The sequence below is a fragment of the Puntigrus tetrazona genome, chromosome 24, assembly GCF_018831695.1.
Source record: "Puntigrus tetrazona isolate hp1 chromosome 24, ASM1883169v1, whole genome shotgun sequence".
NCBI lineage: Eukaryota > Metazoa > Chordata > Actinopteri > Cypriniformes > Cyprinidae > Puntigrus > Puntigrus tetrazona.
Window position 1 is genome coordinate 13,727,173 of NC_056722.1, and position 19,871 is coordinate 13,747,043.

General features: G+C 37.4%; 3 protein-coding genes across 8 annotated transcripts in view; 1 reads left to right on the top strand and 2 right to left on the bottom strand.

Annotated features, from left to right (window-relative positions):
• ncoa2 (nuclear receptor coactivator 2) overlaps positions 1 to 5,503 on the bottom strand; it is an 82,433-nt gene extending 76,930 nt beyond the window's left edge. The window contains exon 1 of one of the 6 annotated variants that reach the window (XM_043225653.1): positions 5,222 to 5,503. The gene's annotated coding sequence lies outside the window, so the exon portion shown is untranslated. The other 5 variants (XM_043225651.1, XM_043225652.1, XM_043225654.1 and 2 more) reach the window with 5 other exon arrangements.
• A 530-nt stretch (positions 5,504 to 6,033) lies between these two features.
• tram1 (translocation associated membrane protein 1) lies at positions 6,034 to 13,242 on the bottom strand. The gene is made up of 11 exons (XM_043225656.1): positions 13,014 to 13,242; positions 11,929 to 11,992; positions 11,414 to 11,535; positions 11,151 to 11,267; positions 11,003 to 11,061; positions 10,538 to 10,622; positions 10,211 to 10,281; positions 9,449 to 9,553; positions 9,162 to 9,305; positions 8,415 to 8,560; positions 6,034 to 7,172 (listed from the first exon to the last, which is right to left on the bottom strand). The coding sequence occupies exons 1-11, from the start codon at positions 13,134 to 13,136 to the stop codon at positions 7,099 to 7,101; spliced, it is 1,110 nt and encodes a 369-aa protein (XP_043081591.1). The 5' UTR covers positions 13,137 to 13,242; the 3' UTR covers positions 6,034 to 7,098.
• Positions 13,243 to 14,443: 1,201 nt separating this feature from the next.
• On the top strand, positions 14,444 to 19,297 carry xkr9 (XK, Kell blood group complex subunit-related family, member 9). The gene is made up of 4 exons (XM_043227147.1): positions 14,444 to 14,907; positions 15,980 to 16,389; positions 16,489 to 16,676; positions 17,942 to 19,297. Exons 2-4 carry the CDS (start codon positions 16,100 to 16,102, stop codon positions 18,583 to 18,585), a joined length of 1,122 nt encoding a protein of 373 aa, XP_043083082.1. The 5' UTR covers positions 14,444 to 14,907; positions 15,980 to 16,099; the 3' UTR covers positions 18,586 to 19,297.
• Positions 19,298 to 19,871: the final 574 nt, after the last annotated feature.

A 19,871-nucleotide genomic window follows, 5' to 3' on the forward strand; every position in this document is an offset into this window, starting at 1 on the left:
AAAGTAAAAAAAAATAAATATTACTCAATTGACAGCCCAACTAACATCATACAGTGCTATTTTCCCATTCAACATTCTAACTACAGCCTTTTTTTGACAAACTCTAGCTGAAGCTTTGGAAATATGCTTCCTGAGAAAAGCACATTACTGTTGAATGTGAGCAGCAATGTCATTTAGGCAGACCTGGTTTCCTCCCTGCCCTTTGCTCCCAGTGTAATTTGAGACAAGACTGAAAAAAGGACCCGCACACAGTACCCGAAAGAAAGGTAGAGAGAGAAAGAAAGAGAGAGAGAGAGAGAGAGAGAGAGAGAGAGAGAGAAGGCAGGCATGTTCACATTCAGCCACGGTCTAACCTAATCAAGCCGGACAAGGTCATCATTTTCCAGCTTTCTTCTAATTAGGTTTAATTTGGTTACAGTAATCCTAACACAGCAGAGCTACTGTGTCCCGGTAAAACACACTTCCCACGTTACGCATTTAAAAATGAGGGTGTTACATCTGTATCTTTGTGATTTATTCTTTTTTTTCAGCCAATGATTTTATTGCTTGTGTTTGCCCTGCATGTCAATCTGATGCCATTTGACACTGATTTGATTTGATAGTGGCTCATATGATCATCCCTCTAACTGACAGACTGCATCTTGTCACTGTGGCGTGAAAATCAAACAGCCTCGTGACAAATTTCTGTTCCTTTCAACCTTCTGCTGAGCATGCGTGGCTGCCCAGAGCTGAAGGCCTGCGACGAATGTGGCGAACGCACTTCGCAGGAAGATCAAAGTTCAGCAATCAGCCCGCGATTCACTGTGATGGAATACCTCGATCAATACGGCGTGTCGGAGGTCAGCTGATCCAGGATGAAATCATGGATCCGAACTGCCGGCTGCTTGCATGTGAACTAACGCCCCGCTTTCAGCCGGGAGGTCATGTGACCACGGCATCCACTGGTGGATATGCCATATTTAGATTGCCACGCGTGAACGCCGCTAAGCCACAGAGACCTAGACGCATGCTCGCTGGTGAGTTCTGCCGGTATATAGACACACCCACACAAACCGCAGTTTGTATGGGAATACATCTTACCACATCATAGCATTCTGACAGTCTTGGCTGACTGAAAACATTCCCTAAATAATCCGGCTACTACTACGGGATGTCAGGAAAGCTTTTACTACAAAAGGAAGTACATGCTTTCTGACAAAATCTGCATAGTGGTACTAGGAGGATTGTGTATAACAGAATTTTTAAAGGCCAGACCGCAGGCATTTGACATTTTTCTTAGTACCCTGAAAAAAAAAAATAAATAAAAAAAAAAAAAAATAATTAAAAAAAAAATATATATATATATATATATATTTTTTTTATATATATATATAGTGAGATTGAGTACATTTGAAAATTTATCTTTGAAATCACTAGTAAATTTAACAAATAATTATAAAGATGTGGCATATAACAATAGTTTTTTTTTTTTTTTTTGGCAAAATGTACTTCGACAAACTGAAAAATCTTAAGTTACAAATGTGTATTGCATTAAATTTAATATTCTAGATTAAGCAGACTTTTGTAAATGTTATTTTTAATTAAAAATTTGGTTTATTTTTGAGTTTTACATCTACAACTTTTTTTATGTCAGTAAGTTGCCAAGACAATTTTTTTTTTTACATTAAGTGCAAGTTTAAGTATTTCAGCTTAAACTATTTTAATCACTTAAAAACTAATTATATATATATATATATATATATATATATATATATATATATATATATAAATTGATGCAGAAACAATTTTCTAAAATAGAACTGAAATCATAAATATTCTGAATTTAAGGCCACACCTTAAATAAACAGCTGAAAAATTACTGAGTTTAAGAAATTAATCAATTTCACTCTGAAATTGCTATTAAATTTCTGAACTTAATGTTTGAATTTCCTTGGTTTTTAATTTTTTTTACTTTTTCAATTAAAACTGTTTTTAACATTTTAATTGTAAGAATAACAACAAGTTTGTAAGAAGAATAGTAATACTCTGCATTGTTCACAAATCAGACTAATTAAAGCAATGGCCACATTACTCTTATGCTCGTCTGTGGGAGCATTTGCTCACCACACAAGCCCTACTGTGGAATGTGTCAGCATGATGTAAGAAGTGGGTAACAAAGCTAGCATGAACTGAACTACTGGTCCAACAGGCTGAGTCGCACTACTGCAGCTCTGAGCAGCACTGATGCAAATCTGAGGTGAACACCAGCTGTCAGTGCATGGGCTCCAAGCTCGGGCATTCAAGCAGATCATTTCTTATAAACCACCAATGGGGGCAAACCAATAGAGTTTGGGAGCCGAGAACCCGTTCTTACACGGAAACGGTTACAAACAGAATGGTCATGACATTCAATTCATTTAACAGAACATATTGATACTAAATGCTAAAATGTTTCATTCACAAGTTGCACCACAACACTATACTGAATCAGACATATAGCCTCCGCTGCGGTCTGATTCCCAAATGAAACGATTATATTTTTATACTGTCTGTATCTTAGAAACCAATAAATAGCAGACAAACACAAGCCTATGGAGCGGTTCTTTATAGTGAATCAAAAACAGTTTGGTTTGAATCAGTAAGATGACTCTCTAACAGTGTTTTGTCACGTGTGACTCGAAATGAACCAAGAATTCTACTAAAAAAAATATTTTTAAACGTTTTTAGTATTTTAGGCGCTGGGTTTGTTTAAAATTTATTTCTGGTTTGTTTTAACTGTTCGGATAAAGTGGCCGTAAAAGCTAATAGCATTTCTCATTTCCAAATATTTCAGTATTAACTAACATTACACAACGAGCAGTAATTTGCACTTTTATTAATCTTTGTTAACAAGCTAGTTAACATTGTTAGTTCACATTAACCAGAGCAGCTGACCAATGTTGACCAGTGTTAACGAATGTAACAAAATGTTACAAAAATAAATCCTCAATGGCATCGAACTGGAATCCTTGGATGAATCGAAACAAAACCTAAACCCTTCCCACAATTCACACTCTCAATGTGGCAGAGTTTTAAATTAAATTGGAATTAACTTTATTAAACAAGACTTACGAAAAGGAGGGAAACAAAACAACAACAACAACAACAATAAAATATAGTCAAACACGAATTCAAGACCGAACGTATCTATGATGAGTTATGACTTAAATGCTAAGGTGCATCTAAACATGACCTAGACCCGATGAACTGCCCGGCGGCGTGACGTCACGCACCGTAAAACCTCGTCACGGCGGCTACGAACTCTGTCGACCGAACTAAAAATCTCCCGGAGAGCCGCGCGACAAAAGCAGCCCTCTGCTCCACATGTACGCGCTCGCGAAAATAGCGGAGTTCAGGCAAATCACGAGGTAAATGCTAATTAGCAGCATTCCCAGCCGCCGGCGCCCCAACTTTTCCTTTCTTCGATCGGTCCGGCTCTGGAAAACCGAACCGCGGCGTGCGGCAGTTCGAGCAAAGAGCTGACTCACTAATCTCAGCCCGCAACGGAAACAAAACGCGGAGACTGTCAAACAACAACGCGCGTTTACTTTCAACAGAACGCGCCAGCGAGCGATACGTTGTCGCTTCCCGCGGCTCGCTTTAAGACTGTTACGGTCCGACTCGCTACAACGGTAACACAAGCATTCCCGCGTTACGGTGTAACAGTTCTGCCAGCTAAAGTTAAAACGCCACCGAATATCGCCGGACTTGCCTCGCTCGCCCAGTCGAACGGAGGCTCGCAGGCTAAAGCTAGCCAGGCGAATAAGAGGGGGGGAGCTGGCTAAACTTAATCGCTCAAACGCGAGCAGCGCGGGCGAATCAAGTAAATCAGCGACGCGATCGAAACGTTAAAACAATAAGAGCCGCGCGTCCGCTTCAAGGTCGCTCGAAGCGATCCGTTTACACAACGACAACAGGCGAAACACAACTCTCCAACTCTGCAAAGTGGCCAGGCTGAAATAGCGAGTGTAGCTGGTTTAGCAAGCTAATGCAGGATACCGCCGCCGCGGAACTGTGATTGGATCCTGCAGCGAGTGTGTAAAAATCGCGTTACAAAGCCACCCCGAACCGCCATTCACCGGCAAACAATCAACATTCGCAACCGCGTCGGACTTACAGCGTTTTGTTTCCTCCTAAATCCTGTACGTCGCGTCCAGCTCTGACCTTCGGGTTGGTGAAACAGCATTATAGTTAACTGCCGCCGCCATGTTCCTGCTGCCTTATGCCTAACGATGGCTGGCTGCTTGTTTATCTCGCCAGCAAAACCTCCCCCACATACTATGGGCACCAGTATCTACTCGTTTACTCTAGCCTGCATAGCAACCTTGCGGCGAGCAACGGGGCAAAATGATGATACAGCAAACGTAAGGACACGGCTCACCCGTTGGATTGGATTTTCCGCGTCTTTGTGTGTGTGTGTTTTTTTTTTTTAAACCCGCGAGGAGACGTTTCATAATATCACGGGAGGGAATCGGAACGGCGTTGAATAGCCAGTTTAGAAAAGCTTTCGCTTTTAAAGTGGTGCCGTGGGAGAAAAAAAAAGTGTGCCGGAGTGGTCAGGTTACGAGCCGGTGTTGTTGTTATTCCGAACCCGAAGCTATCTGCGCTCTGTTATCAATGTCATAACGGCTTAATTAAAAATCACGTTAGATGACCCGCGTGAAACTGCTTCCCAGACCTCCACACGTCTCACCCTGCGTGTTGTGGTGTGTTTTAGGACTCTTAATACGCGCTCGATCTGCATTTGCTGGCAAATAAAAACTTTTTAACAAAACCAAGTTAAGGCCTTGGCAATATAAGAGAAATTTCAAGCGCGATAACAAATAATTTAAACCCGGTTTCAATAATCGCTACTATGTTTTTTTTTTTTTCATATTCTACACATTGAAATGATAGTTTTAAATACCTCAAGTCGAGTATTCAATGTACTGAAAATAATAATAATAATATAATAATAATGTTGACTCTTTCACACGTAGAAGCAATGTATTTATAAGACATTTCCTCGTAATGAATATTTAGGCCACTTCATCTTTGGAATACAAAAGGAAGAAGCCCCTATGAGGGGTTTTCAACAGTCTAGTGTATCGTAACGCATCGAGTTATCAAATAAACAAACATTTCTTACTTTTCTCACAGAATACGAGCCTCGAATGTCCACGAGCCCAGCGACTGCTCGATCGGGCAGAAAGCCAAGGCTTACCGTGATTACTCAGCACAGCAATAAACCCCAAATGTGTCAGGTATCCGATCAAAACCCAAAGGGCGACAGGTTGATTTTGTGTATAAAAATACTTCCATGTAGACGCCAGCCAGCGAGCGAGACGAAGCACGGACGAACCGAACCGAACCCTGCAGCTGCGACCCGTGTCGATCAAAGGTCCACGGCGAATGTAACTTCTCTCAAAGGGAAATCTGCAAACAGTGACTTATGCAATATTCACTGTTCACACTCTTTCAGATTGACACGCGCTTGACAACAATTGTGAAACGGCCAGGGGTTGTCGCAACGAAACGTCCCGAAAGAGACTGTACTATCGGTTCAGGAAAGCATTAATAGAAATGTTGTTATTTCGGCTTCATATGTTACGCTCCTGCTAATGAAAAAAAAACCACGACACGCGCGCGGAGTGATTTGCGAAACCAATAAATATCACGGTTTACGATTAAGAAAAAGCCCGGTGAACAGCGCCACCACGTGGCCGAACCGACATTTTAAGGAAAATGACCTCTTGAAGCAAAATTAAATGAAGTACGTTTTTTAAACTGTATTTCATTTGGAAGTCACGTATAAGTTATTACGTATTTATAAAAAAATATATATATATATATATAAAACCATTTGTAATATTAGGCTTAAAAACACTTTCCTTTGCCGTAGATTCTCGAACTGTTGCTATGGTTACTGTTTGAAAACTTGACTTTGCTTCGAGCAGTTCAAGCCATTCACTCCCTTATAACGAGTTTATACAGAAAAAAACGTGATAAAACAATGAAATGGGGACAAATACTGTGAAAAAAAAAAACATTTTAATTAACGTATTCACCGTTTGTTTTTTTCATGTTGTACTTGAGTAAAAGAAATGCGAGATAAAAATGCCTTTTTATTATTATTTAACCTTATTCTCTTTGTACTGTTGTTCTTAAAACAATCTATGAACATGATTTCTGAGAACTTTTCCTTAGTCTCACTGGAATGACACTTGTGAATCCCGTCTTAATAAAAGGTAGAATATACTGACAAATCAAAAGCGCACGGCTTTTGTTCATCATCCTTTGCTAATTTAACAAAATTCGTGGAGTATTACACTTTTTGCATACCATGACCAATTATGTACCACTGCAACAAATGGAATGCATTAAAAAAAAAAAAAAAAAAAAAAAAAAAAAAAAAAAAAAAAAAGGCATCAAATGAATATTTTTGCTTGTGATCTTTTTTCTTATGAAAAAAAAAAAAGTGACAATGTGTTTATACAATAACACAAATAAAGAGACATTAGACGTGGTTCTAAATGCATAGGATAGAATCGACAAAAACTGTGAGCCTCCAGAGAACTTTAAATACAACCCTGATTTCAAACTCAAGTTAAAATACTGAAATATTCCTCACTGATCTGTCAAAATGATGTATGGTTAGGCACTTGTAAAAATAAGTTACATTTTCCCCACAGCTTTGATGTTTTCTTTGTAGGTACGGCTGGATCATAGATTTGGATTTAGGATTGCAGCATTAAGCAAATAAAGCAAAGAGCATGTGGACCTTTAGAATAAAGAAAGAAAAATGTAAAAGGGGGGAATAAAAATCCCCTCCAAAATCCCTCAAAGCCAATTTTCCTTAGGCCCTTCTTGCAAAGAGACGTAATAGTTGAATGGCTTCGTAAAATATTAGCATTCAGCATCCTACAGGAGCAGAATGAGGAAGTTGCCATATTGTACTTTTTTTTTTTTTTTTTTTTTCCAGATAAACAAGAGGGAAAGGAAAAAAAGAGCTACAGGTAGAGAGCTGCGGGACAGATAGGAGGGAGAGGAATAATCAGGCTGATTTCAGCCAGGGTAGAAGTTGGGACCAAGAGCAGCAGTTTATGATGACTTCTCCTTCCTCGCTCTTGGAGAATCTGCTCCGCTGGCACCAACAGATCCGTTCACACCATTGGCTGTGAAAATACAAACCAGAAAGATGCTTGACGTAAATGATTTTGCCGTCTAGATACCTGAAGTATTTATTACTATTGGTCTAAGGTTTGAGATAATACATTCTCTTTTTTTTTCTCCATAAAAAGGCTTGCACTAACCAAGGCTGCATTTATTTGAATAAAAATTACAGTAAAACTAAAAAAAAAAAATTCTGAAATAATTACAATTCATAAATTGACTCCTATTTTAATATATTTAAAAAAAAATTTAATTTACTTTGAGTGGCAAAGTTGCATTTATTTCTCCACTGAAGTCCTTACAACTTCACATCACATTGTAAGAAGTTTTTCACAATATTACTGTTTTTACTGGATTTGTACTATCATTATGAATTAATACATGAAGTTGACTGAGCATTAGTCACTTTAAAAAAAAAAAAAAAAAAATTACTTTAGCTACTGTGTGTGTGTATATATATATATATATATATATATACACACACACACATACATACATACATATACATATATATATACATACATACACACACACACAGTAGCTGAAAGTAATTGAAACAATTAGACGGTGAGTAATTTTGCTTATTAAAAGCGATACAACTATACTCACAAAACTACAGTACAGCCTTTAATAATTAAACAATTTAGTGCTTAAATGTAAAATTATAGATGTTCTTTATTGGGGAAAAAAAAAAAAAAACTATTAAAAGGTACAGTTAACCGCAAAATTTTTAATTCTGTAATTTATTACGGACCGTCATGTCATTCCAAACCTTTGTTCATCATCATAACAAACATGAAGGTATTTTTGTTGTAATACGAGAGCTTTCTGACCCTCTACAGACAGCAACGCAACACGTTCAAGGCCCAGAAATGCAGTAAAGACATTGTTAAAATAGTCCATGATCAAAAAAGGTTTGGAATTACACAAGCGGGAGTAATTCAATTGCAGAATTTTCATTTTTGGGTAAAATAACCAGCTGCAGTACAATACAGCATGCAACCATGCTGTATTTTTCGGCTTTCTGTGCTTTAATTGTGCAAAATACACACAAAATTGCCATTTTGGCGAGTATTCATGTCAACGCTTACGTCTTTAAGTGAATGTTAAACAGCTGGGAGAAAATCAAAAGCACGTCGGTATAAAGTGGCGGCAGTCATATCACCCACCCCTAACTGGAGCATTAGAATAGTGTGTGGCATTTTAATAAATGTGTAAACTGATCTCAAGTGGGCAATACTGACCTTTCTTTGATTTGTTCTTAGAAGAGGACGATTTCTTCTTTAAGGTCTGAGTCTGTGCGTGTTCTCTCCATCGTCGCAGCTGGAAGTTGATAAATTTCCACATCATAAAAGCCTGAGTGGTGCATATTGCAGCCAGGACAATCACCCTGAGAGAAACAGAGTGCCATTACAAACAACTCAAACAATAATAAAGCAAAAGGTCATCGCTGCTTTTCCATCATGCGGTGTTTAAATGTATCACGTCCATCCAAATGGCTCTCACTTTAAGTAGAAAAGCTTTTATAATGTGATTATATATTACGCATATTATGAGTTGAGATTTTTTTGAAGGCTAACTGGAAATTTTGGGCCACTAGTGCCAGTTTTTATATATTTAACGCCAAGAGGGTTTTTTTTGGCTTCATAACCGTGTTACCATCTCTCACTTTTATACTGAAAACCAAATACTTCAAAACTAAACTGTGCGAATCAGATTTGGACAGCACCGCACGTACCGCAAAACCGGCATGATGCAAACCATTTGAATTTTACAGAGACTTTTAAAGCTCTACAGAAACTAGAACACATCACAAGGCGCTTGGTTTAACAAGTTGCTAAAAATTGCTTCTTAGAAAAATAAAATCAAAACAGCAGTTGCTGAAAAGCAGTCCGAAACGCTTAAGACATTTGCATGACTGATCTCATTTATTCCTTCCTTTACCCTGCAATGATGAAGGCATGCGACAAGAGGATTTCCACCCCGCTTACCGAACAACCAGGACATTAAAGCTTCCCTCTGCGAGGTTCAGACCCTGTCTCTCTGCTCCGGCCAGTCCAAAGCCCACAGTGAGAACAGACAAGGAAAGAGTCAACAACCGGCCCAGCACAAACAGAACAGCCCACACTGTAAACCTGCGAACATACACAAAATTCTTCATAACCGTCGTCCTCTCCTGAGTTTTAAACACAGAAACGGGCTGGTATTCAATCCATCTGTGCACGATAAAAATGATCGGAGGCGTTTATTGACTGTCTGTGTAAAGAATAGCACTCACCCAGTCTGTCTGTCTTCATTGCTGAAGTAAATGAGTCGGGATACATGGAAGAGGAGCTCAACTAAGTAATGCAGAACCAGCAACACCAGGCCTAAACGGTTTAGACTGGAAAACACACGATTATTGATTAAGTCATGATGCAGCCTTCTGGAATTATTTAATCTGTAAATGGCAGCTACATGAACACAGTGTCCTATTTTTCATTTACTGGTAATGTTGAAATGAACATTAACTAATATTAGTACATGCTGTAGAAGTATTGATCATTCTTAGTTTATGTTAACTGATAAACCTTACTGTAATAATGCATTATTTAAAATCACAAGTTGCACTTGTTAACATCAGTTAATGTACTGGGAACTAACATGAAGTAACAATGAATGACTGCGTTTTTATTAAATATCAGTAACGAATACCGTAATGTGTTGAGTTTATGTTAGTTAATACATTAAATTACACTTCATTGTAAAGTGTTACCTAATTATTTGATCAAAAATACAGTAATATTGTGAAATACACAATTTAATATATTTTTAAAAATGATTACTGTGATGATAAAGGTGAATTTTCACCATTCAGTTTCACATTTTATTATTATTAATTATTATTATTATTATTATTATTATTATTATTAACTGGCCTCTACATTTTTTCAGAGGAAGAGTATTTAGAGCAGGACTAAATGTGTAATTATTTGTTGTAGGCAACAAAAAAAAAGTGTTCCTTGACAACCGCAAACGACAATTAATAAACGATGCCTACTTCAGAACATAGGCTCCTATGATGTGGACCAGGTAAAGACTGATATAAACAAGCTGACGTGGAATGTCCTCCTGAAAAACAAACCAAAATGCAACATTTACTAAAACATCCAAATAAAAACCATTCCTTAAAACGCTCCCATGCACTGTACGCGCATCCCAAAACGGATCGTCTACTGTCGTGTCTTCACGGAGTTTCCTTCAAGTAAAAGTTTAGTAAACATAAAGCCACTGGAAAAGGAAATCAGTCCGGTCACAATAGCCGGATGCATGATTATAGTATTCAGTGCATGTTGCGCATCCTCAAACACTTTGCTCGCTTGCTTACTTTCTTGGTTTTCTGGAAGTAGAGCTCCGGGACAGCATGAAGCCAGTAACCGAGCTGACAGATGTAGTAGAACTTCATCTGGAACCTAAAACAAGACGAGCAACGACTTATCCCCACGACTCACGGAAGTCAAACATCAATGATAATTGCATTTGCAAGCCGTGCGTTACATACAGCAGGTCTACAAAAATCAGAAGAGAGAATTAGAGGTAGACTAATGCAAGATAATTTGATCAGGAGTCTTGAGAAATCTTTCGAACGGTCTTCTCGGCGCGAAACAGCCCGGCAGATCAGTTTACCAGAGCAGATCTCACGAGTGCCCATGCAGCAGACCGGCAGATGCGACGAGAGACGGAATAAAACCCGCCACCGTTTCACGGCCCACTCACAGCACAACATATTCCATTATTTTAAACTTAAACATGCTACGCTTTTAAATTTGCACTTTCCAGCAGCTGTACTTACGGCATAAGGGTGTGAGGGTAACCGTCCCAAAGGCTGACGGGATTGGACAGGAGGTTCTCCTTCAGATGAAGCAGAATGAGACAAAGTTATAAACAGCGACCTGGGCACAAGCTCATATTTACATGAAGCGGAGCAGCGATGCTCTTACAGAAACAAGAATGCTGGCTCCCCACAGGCAGGAGAAGAGATAGAAGGCACTCAGCTGACCCGACTCATTGAACTTGCTGTGCTTGGTTTTGGAGAAGTGCATCTTCCTGTTGATTTTCTGGACAGCCGTGGATTCAAATAAATGGCAAAACAAATCAAAACATTTAGTGGTATTAGCAGTGTTGCACCAAAACACTATTAACATTTATGGACAAGCGTTAGTCGCTTTAGCTAAAACGGTGCAAGTTTATACAGCACACTTACATCAAGCACGTATTCCTGAATAATGGCGTGCATGATAATGGCAACTAACATGTAGAAGAAGACGGTGGCCATATCTTTCAGACCGTAATGGAAGTAATTCACTGCTGTTTCCTCTGGACCTCCTAAAATTCACGATACAAACAAAGCATACGCGTAAAAATGATCATAAGTGTTGTCTTGTTGAATGCTGAAGTGTATTAGTATGACAAAGTTTGGCGACTTCTTGATTTAATTAAGTATTAGACATTTATTAGATAATCACTTCGGAAGTGAGCATTATTCTTACAAAATAAAGAGATAACCATAACAAAACAAAACAGTTGTTGTTGTCATTTTGTTTTTGTTTTTTACATAATTTAGTTTGTAAGTGTCATCAATTATCAGTTTACTTATAAACATTATTACTAGATCTGGTAGACAAAATATTCTGATATTCCTGAGATGTTTTAATTAAAACAAAAATAACAATGTGACAGATATATATATATATATAAAATAATGCATCAAATACTTACCATTTGCTGGAATCGTTACATTGTATTGCACAGTTATGAACAAAACCGCTACCTTTGATGTAATCTACATGGAAAGAAATATGAAAATGCAGTCAGTGCACAAATAAAACAATAGTTAATCTCAAAATGAAAACCAGACTGTCGCCATTCACTTGCACTGTATGTAAAATAAGGTTTAGAACGCAAATGAATGGTGTAAGAAAAAAAAAAAAAAAGATATGTAGATTTCAAGCAACATCAGGGTAAGCTTTAACAAGATATTACCATTTACAGAGGACCATACAATCGTTATATAAATCGTATAACAAATCTGTTTAGAAATGCCCATTAAGAGCAAAAATCTGTTCCAGCAGCGTAAACTTCATTTCCCATGATGCACCAGCACTGGCTTTGATATTTAGCAAACTATCGTTCAAATCTATCGGTTGTGCAAACTCGCATTCCCAACGAGCTGAAAGTGTAAAATCATTAGGTTACTATCAGCAAAAGCATTTTGGAAGCAAAAGCCGTGACCCTGTTGCTGCCGTGCACCGGTGACAGCGCTCCGTCATTCTCCGATTGCCACGTAACACTTCATTTGCGCGTAAAAGTATCAGTGCAGCTACAATGTTACGTAATTATCTTCACAAATCGATCACGCTATTCAACGCTCGTTTAAAAGGTAACGAATTCGCGCGGGTGATTTTTTTTTAACCTCGCGGGTTTAAAAGTTCCTTTAATCGCTTCATACGGAATTCTTCTCTCGCTCTCACGCATCACGTCTGTGTGAAATTCCCAACTATCTGAACGCAACAAGCCGCACGCGTCCACGCCTGAGAGTAAAACCTGCCCATGTACGCGGATCTTAAATACGCGAGAGGATTCAAAGACGATGCACATTAAAAGATAAAACCAAAAAAGTAACAGTTCTAGCAGTTATAGGAAGTGAAAGGGACAAGACCGTCACAGAACACGAAATTTCCGACAGATCTCCTAGGGAAAAAGCAAAAATGTAAACGCTAATCAGGCCGATTTGTCATTTTTTGGCTCCGAACTCGTTTTAAATCCGCAAGAGTGAATGAATTAATTCAAAAGTGGATCCTCACCTCAAACATGAGACCCAGCAGAAACACCATAGCAACACAAGACACAATATCCGCATGGTTCTGGATCACAAACTCGTGGCTGAGCACCGGCGGGTTCTTGTTGCTCTTTTTTCGGATTCCCATCTTGGTGGATGTTGAGAGAACTTTTGGTGAGTGTGTGTGAGTGAGGAACACGTCTTCACTATTGTTATCTGGGAGGCACGTCAGTCTTAACGCCTACTTCTGTCTCTCTTCTTCCCTCCCCTTTTTTCAATTTAAGAGACGTTGTACAGCGACAAAAGATGCGCTAGCGCCATCCGCTGGGCTGGAGTACAAGAGACCTTTTATTCGTTTTGAGGTCGAAGGCCCTTTTTTAGGAAACTGAAAGGAGGATAATAGTCAGATAAATTAATTAAAACAAAAAGACACGCGTGTACATTTAATTAACATCGTCATTGTTATTAAACGGGCCTATGCAATACATGTATTTGTGTATTTGCATATATCACATAGCCCAAAAATGAAATTTCACACACCTTGCATAGACGAGAACATATTCTTTTTTAAAAAGAAATATATTCCTGTGACGCAAAGTTGAATTTTCATGAGCTATTATGTAGTGTCACGTGATCCTTCAGAAATCATTCTAATAGCATGGCTATATTTTGTTCATTCATTCATTTCATAAGAAATCTGTTCCCAAAATGAGATCAAACATGTGTTTGCTCGTTTAAATCTGAATTAAGCGTTTAAACAAGTCACCTTAAATGAGTAAAAACGGAGAAAAATTGCTTTTACAGCTTTTTTCTGTTGCTGACATCCTTTTGTTCAATCTCTAGTCACATTTTCAAAAGCTTATACACAATTAGCCCAACATCGGTTTGTCCATTAACCCATTTTTAAAATGCTTACATTTTCTTTTTACAAGTTTAGCCCATACCAAAATCGTGGCTCTTTCTTATCATTTTTTACAAATGCTTGAAATGAAATGAAGACCTAATGTTCCGAACCTAAAACATAGTATAAAGCGTCTAGTCCTGCAACAACGGCGGCTCAAAAGTATTGAAAAAAACCCTCTGTATATTATTACTGCGTCAGTTGATGGAATAGTCGGATGTTGAAACTCTTTTCATCAACAACACAGAGTAAAAAAATACGTCGAAAACTTTACTTTAATTATCGGCAAACGCTTGTTAACGATTGAAAAAAAAACCCCGTGAGAATTCAATCAACCCTCAAATACTTTGTAACATGAAGTACAGTTATCTAGAACTCTGTTTCATTCTGTAAAACACGTAAAGCGACATACTAAAACGGGTTTCGTTTTTTGTTTAACATTAACAACAGCCAATAAACACAGGTCTCTGCCAAAAAGTGGCTAGACGGTAGTTAAGTGGTAGTTTGAGATCAGGATCTCGGCAATGATCTGAATGCGCGGTTATTTCCTGCTCCGAAAGAACAGCAAGGCTGAGGAGGTTGAAAGCTGTGAGTATTGTAGTCGCGAGAAAGGAAGGCATTTCTTCTGTATTCAGAGTGTCAGGGAATGAATTGCTGTATTTGCCGTCCAGCCCTTGCACATATAGAAGTGTAGAGGTATCTGGGTGTGTATTACATCACACGCTAACTGCAGGGTTAGCTCAGAAAGGGAGTGGTTGGTTCTGTCATATGAATTATGAGAAATCAGTGACTCGTCGTCGCTGCTGATACGAGCAAGCAGAAGAGTGGAAACCCTGGTACATTCAGGATTCGAACATTTCCTGACGGCTACTGAGAGCTAATGGAAATTAATAATGCAACCGGGAACCTTGTAAAGTGACCGTTACCGGCTTATCTGACAAACAAATACAACACACTGTACGATCATCGCTCGCTGAAACCGAAAACGATGTCAGATTTACTTCACAACAGGACAACAGTGAGTACTTGATTCGTGTGCTTTCGTTATGTTTTCTTTAACAACATGTCGCATTTATTAAGTAAAAGTTATGTAAACTTTACGTTGAGACAGTGTCTTAAATTCATATTTATGGACCAAAGACCAGTCAGACGTTTACATTGGTAGCGATAGTCGACAATACATTGTTTGGGTCAAAATGAGTTTTCTGATTTTTACAAAAATGATTAGGATATTAAGTAAAGACCACTTTTCCATGAAGACATTTTGTGCATTTCCTACCGTTAATATATATTTTAAAAAAAATTAAGATAAGTAATAAGCTTTTGCTTAACTTAATTTGGACAGCTTTAAAAGCAATTTTCTTAATATCGTTTTTTTTTCACCCTCAGATTCCAGATTTTCCTATTTATTCAGCTTGATGTAGATGATGTATATATTTCAATAATAAAAAAAAATCCCCTATGACTGGTTTTGTGGTCCAGGGTCTCAAACACACACACACACACACACACACACACACACACACTTACATTACATACACATTCATTTGGGTGTGCAAGTGAAAATGTGGGGCTATTATTATATAGGCAGTTGTTTTTGAAAATGTACGTGTTTTGAGCACATTTTGTACACATTACGTAATCATTGATCATTGTGCAGTGACTTTTACAGGACAAAGTCCAGTCCAGAATGTAAAAAGATAGTGGAAACACATACAGATAACATGAAAGTGATGAGCATGTAAAGAAATGTAAATGTATTAACTAAGATGAACAAACAATGCATTTGTTGCACTATTTATTGATTTTTAATGTTAGTTAATGAAAATACAGTTGCTCATTGTTTGCTCATGTTAGTTCACAGTGCATTGATGTTAACAAACAACAACTTGTGATTTTAATAATGCATTAGTAAAAGCTGAAATTAACATTAACTAAGTATTGTTCATTCTTTCATGTTAGCTAATGTAGTTAACCGATGTTAACTAATAAACCTTATTGTGTTACTACTTCATTTGTTAATTCACAAATGCATGCTGTAAATTATTCTGCAATGTACCGAGGCCCATCTGTTTTATCGTTCAATACAGGTTGGATAAAGACATGGGGAGAACAAGTCAACCAACCGTTTTCGTCTAAAGGAACCAAATGTCTTTCCTGAACGAGGAAATTCTGCCATAAGCGTTCATCATATGCCATAAATCATAGTCATGTCATCAGAAGAGAAATTTAGTTGGCTTCGGTGGCTGTGCACAATTTTTGGACTCCTTTTTTATTTAGGAGACACTGGTTCAGACTTCATGTTATCCGTGCAGTACTTCAGAAGTGGACACATCTCCTGGGCCATACTGACTCTTGTGTTTGTTCTGGTTGGATCTGTATGCATACAAGCATTCAGCTATGCGTGGTTCAAAGATGATAAAAATAATGCCGAAGATGACAAGGGTCTGTCCACTTATCTAATCGGGATACATGTGCTGCAGATAGGCATTTTTGCAAGGTAGCGTCACGCTAATTTATGGTTTGAATCGATTTAAAATGTGTTGACCATATATTTTACTCATTAATTAATTATTTTTGGCCTATCTGTTATTCTAAGGTATCTCCATCTCCTGAAGAAGAGTTTTAAAGTCTTGCGTTCGAAGCAGGAGGAGCAGGAGGAGCTTATCGGTCTTGCTACCGATCTTAGCATGCTCCGCATGTTTGAGACGTTCCTGGAGAGCATTCCTCAGCTGATTCTGCAGGTTTATATCATACTGGAGCACAACCATCGCTCTAATCTGCAATGTGAGTCCTGCACACATGCATGCACATCTGCACGTAAATCTAGTCATCATCCATCAGAGGAATTTTGACAAACACACTTCCACTCAAAAATGTGGGGTTAGTACGATTTTTTCTTTTATGAAACTAATAGATAGTGTTCAACATTAAAATGAGCAGAATTGGCATTGAAATAAATGCTGTTCTTTTATATTTTCAATTCATGTAAAGATCCTGACAAAGTATCACACATTCCACAAAAATATTACAAAATTTATAATCATATGAAGTGTGACTGAGTAATAACTGCTGAACATTCAGCTTTGCCATCACAGGAATAAACATTATAAAATACACAGTATATATATATATATATATATATATATATATATATATATATACACACACACAACACACACACATATATATATATATATATATATATATATATATATATATATATATATATATATATATATATATATATATATACAAAAACTTTTATTTTGTATGTGATTAATTACGATTAATCCTGACAGAACTAATATGTGTATATATTAGTTATATATATATATACACACACATATTAGTTCTATATATATATATATATATATATATATATATATATATATATATATACACACACATATTAGTTCTGTCAGGATTAATTTAATTAATCACATACAAAATAAAAGTTTTTGTTTGCATACGTGTGTGGTATATATTTATTATGTATAGATAAATAAATTTGATAATAAACACATGCATGTATATTTTTAAGAGAAATGCTATGTTTATAAATTCTGAATATATACACACACAAGTAAATATAAAATTTTTATATATATATATATATATATATATATATATATATATATATATATATATATATATATACACAATATATATACTGTGTGTGTGTGTGTGTTGTATATATATATATATATATATATATATATATATATATATATACACACATAATATATATATACACACACATAATAAATACACACTGTAAATAACTTTTATTTTGGATTTTATTAATAAGAGCATAAGAGACTTAAAAATCCTACCAACACCATACTTTTGAATGGTAGTGTAAGTTTTCATTAGTTTGAAATGATAAAAACAGCAGATATATAATAATATGTAAAAAAATAATAATATTAAAATATCTTGCTTGGGAGTTAAAATACAGTTTTTACGGTCCACATTGTGCCTAAATATAAAAGTAGAAGACCAATTATTTTGACCAGTAATCAGATTGTTTTGTCCTGTTTCTTTTTAAGACATCAGCATGGCCCTGTCTTTTCTCACCATCGCCTGGGCCACGGTAGACTATCGCCGCTGTTTACGGCAGTCTCTAAGTCACCTTAAGAAAATGCCTTCTGGAATCCCAACAGTCGTATACCTGTCCTACAAAATCTTTACCATCACCCCTCGGATCCTCAGCCTCACGCTCTTCATCATGCTCACCACCTTCAGCACCGTACCAATGGCCTGCATATGGCTGCTGGGGACCGTCTGGGCATTCGTGGAGGAGACCAGCTTCTGCACTTCAAGAGCCCTCGAACATCTTTATCGAGCCGTTGTTGGAGTTATTCTAATTTTTACCTTCTTTAACATCAAAGGAGAGAACACCAGAGTCCACATGACCCTGTATTACATCATCAATGTGTGTCAGAACCTCGCTGCACCCATTTTACTGTTCCTGCTCAAACCGGAATCGGAACGGACGGACTACTTCCTGCCAATTCTATTTTTTATATTAGTGTCAAATTTAATGGGACTTGGCTTTCTGGGACTGTATTACAGCCTCCTGCACCCACGTGGACCTGACAGGGAGAAAATAGACGTAGATGGAGTGGACGAAATAGACGGAATGAAACACGAGCCCAAAACGACACGCTTACAGCGTTTTCTGCAAATGTAGCCTTGCTCATAAACTAATGGACTCGGTTAACAAAAAAGTACATATTTATAGATATTTATGCTGTATCTGTTTAAACATTATAACATGTCTGAAAGCTGCTAAGGAAGGTATGATAACCGTTTTGCCATGAAATGTTGAAGCTTAATGGTTTTATTGAACTTGAAAGAGCGATGAAAACGCTTTTACTGCCGTTTGCCTTTAGTTTTTCTCACTTTCTTCCTACAGAGCTTCGTTCACAGCCCTGAAGTGATGAATAATGACAGAACTTGTGATTTTTGTCAAAAGGGCTTTAATGGAGCATGTCGGGTAATGCAACTCATATTATTGTATGCATTCCCACTTTTAATTTGTGGATACTGTAAGGATTTTGTAATGTGTAAATGTTTGGGGTCATACGATTTTTAAATATTTCTAATGACGTTTAAAAATACATGCCGAATGAATGAATACTTTTTTTATTTGAATGTATTATTTATATATAACATTCCTAATTTATTAATGTGTTGGCAAAACGCCGGTCTTTGGTGTCACGTGACTTTTCCAAAATAATATTCTAATTTGCTGATTCGCGCTCAAGACACATTTCTTAGCATTTTCAGCGCTGAAAAAAAAATATTTTAGGATAATTTAATAAATAGAAGTATCGACAGAACATTGCAACTGTCACTTTTCATTTTAGTGCATCCTTTATGAATAAAAGTATTCAATCTTACTGCCCCCAAACTTTTGAGCGGTAGCGTCATTTCCTTACAAACCGGAAACCGTGTCCCGCTTCCGGTCGGTTTTCCGTTAGTAGTTCATTCACTACCACAAACACGAGATGGCACTGTTGTTCTACAATAATCTTCACAACATAAAGCGTATACCTTCAGAATAAAGTAAATACCGCCATTCGCAGCAGGAGATTTCGCTGGCGCGGAGACTTTTATAACTTTTTGTAACAAAATGATGCCATTTTAACTGACGTCTATGATACCGAGTAAAAACGAAACAGGCTGCAAAAGTATTCAATTCATAATTCGTGCCTTTTACAAATAGGCTGGGGTTATAACTGAAGCTGTTAATTTATTGCAACATCAGTTTACAAATGCCCCTTCCCTGAATGTGTGCGTCTGACCAAAGCAGAAAGACATGCGAGCTCTGACCCTCATAATCTCCAGAGACCGAGAAAGGCCGGGAGATCACGCGGATCGCCTGCTTCGGAGCTAATTGAAAGATAATAAACCAATCCGATCGTGTTTTGACTACCAGCTAAATATTGTGCAAGCCAGGGGGAGCGAGGCGAG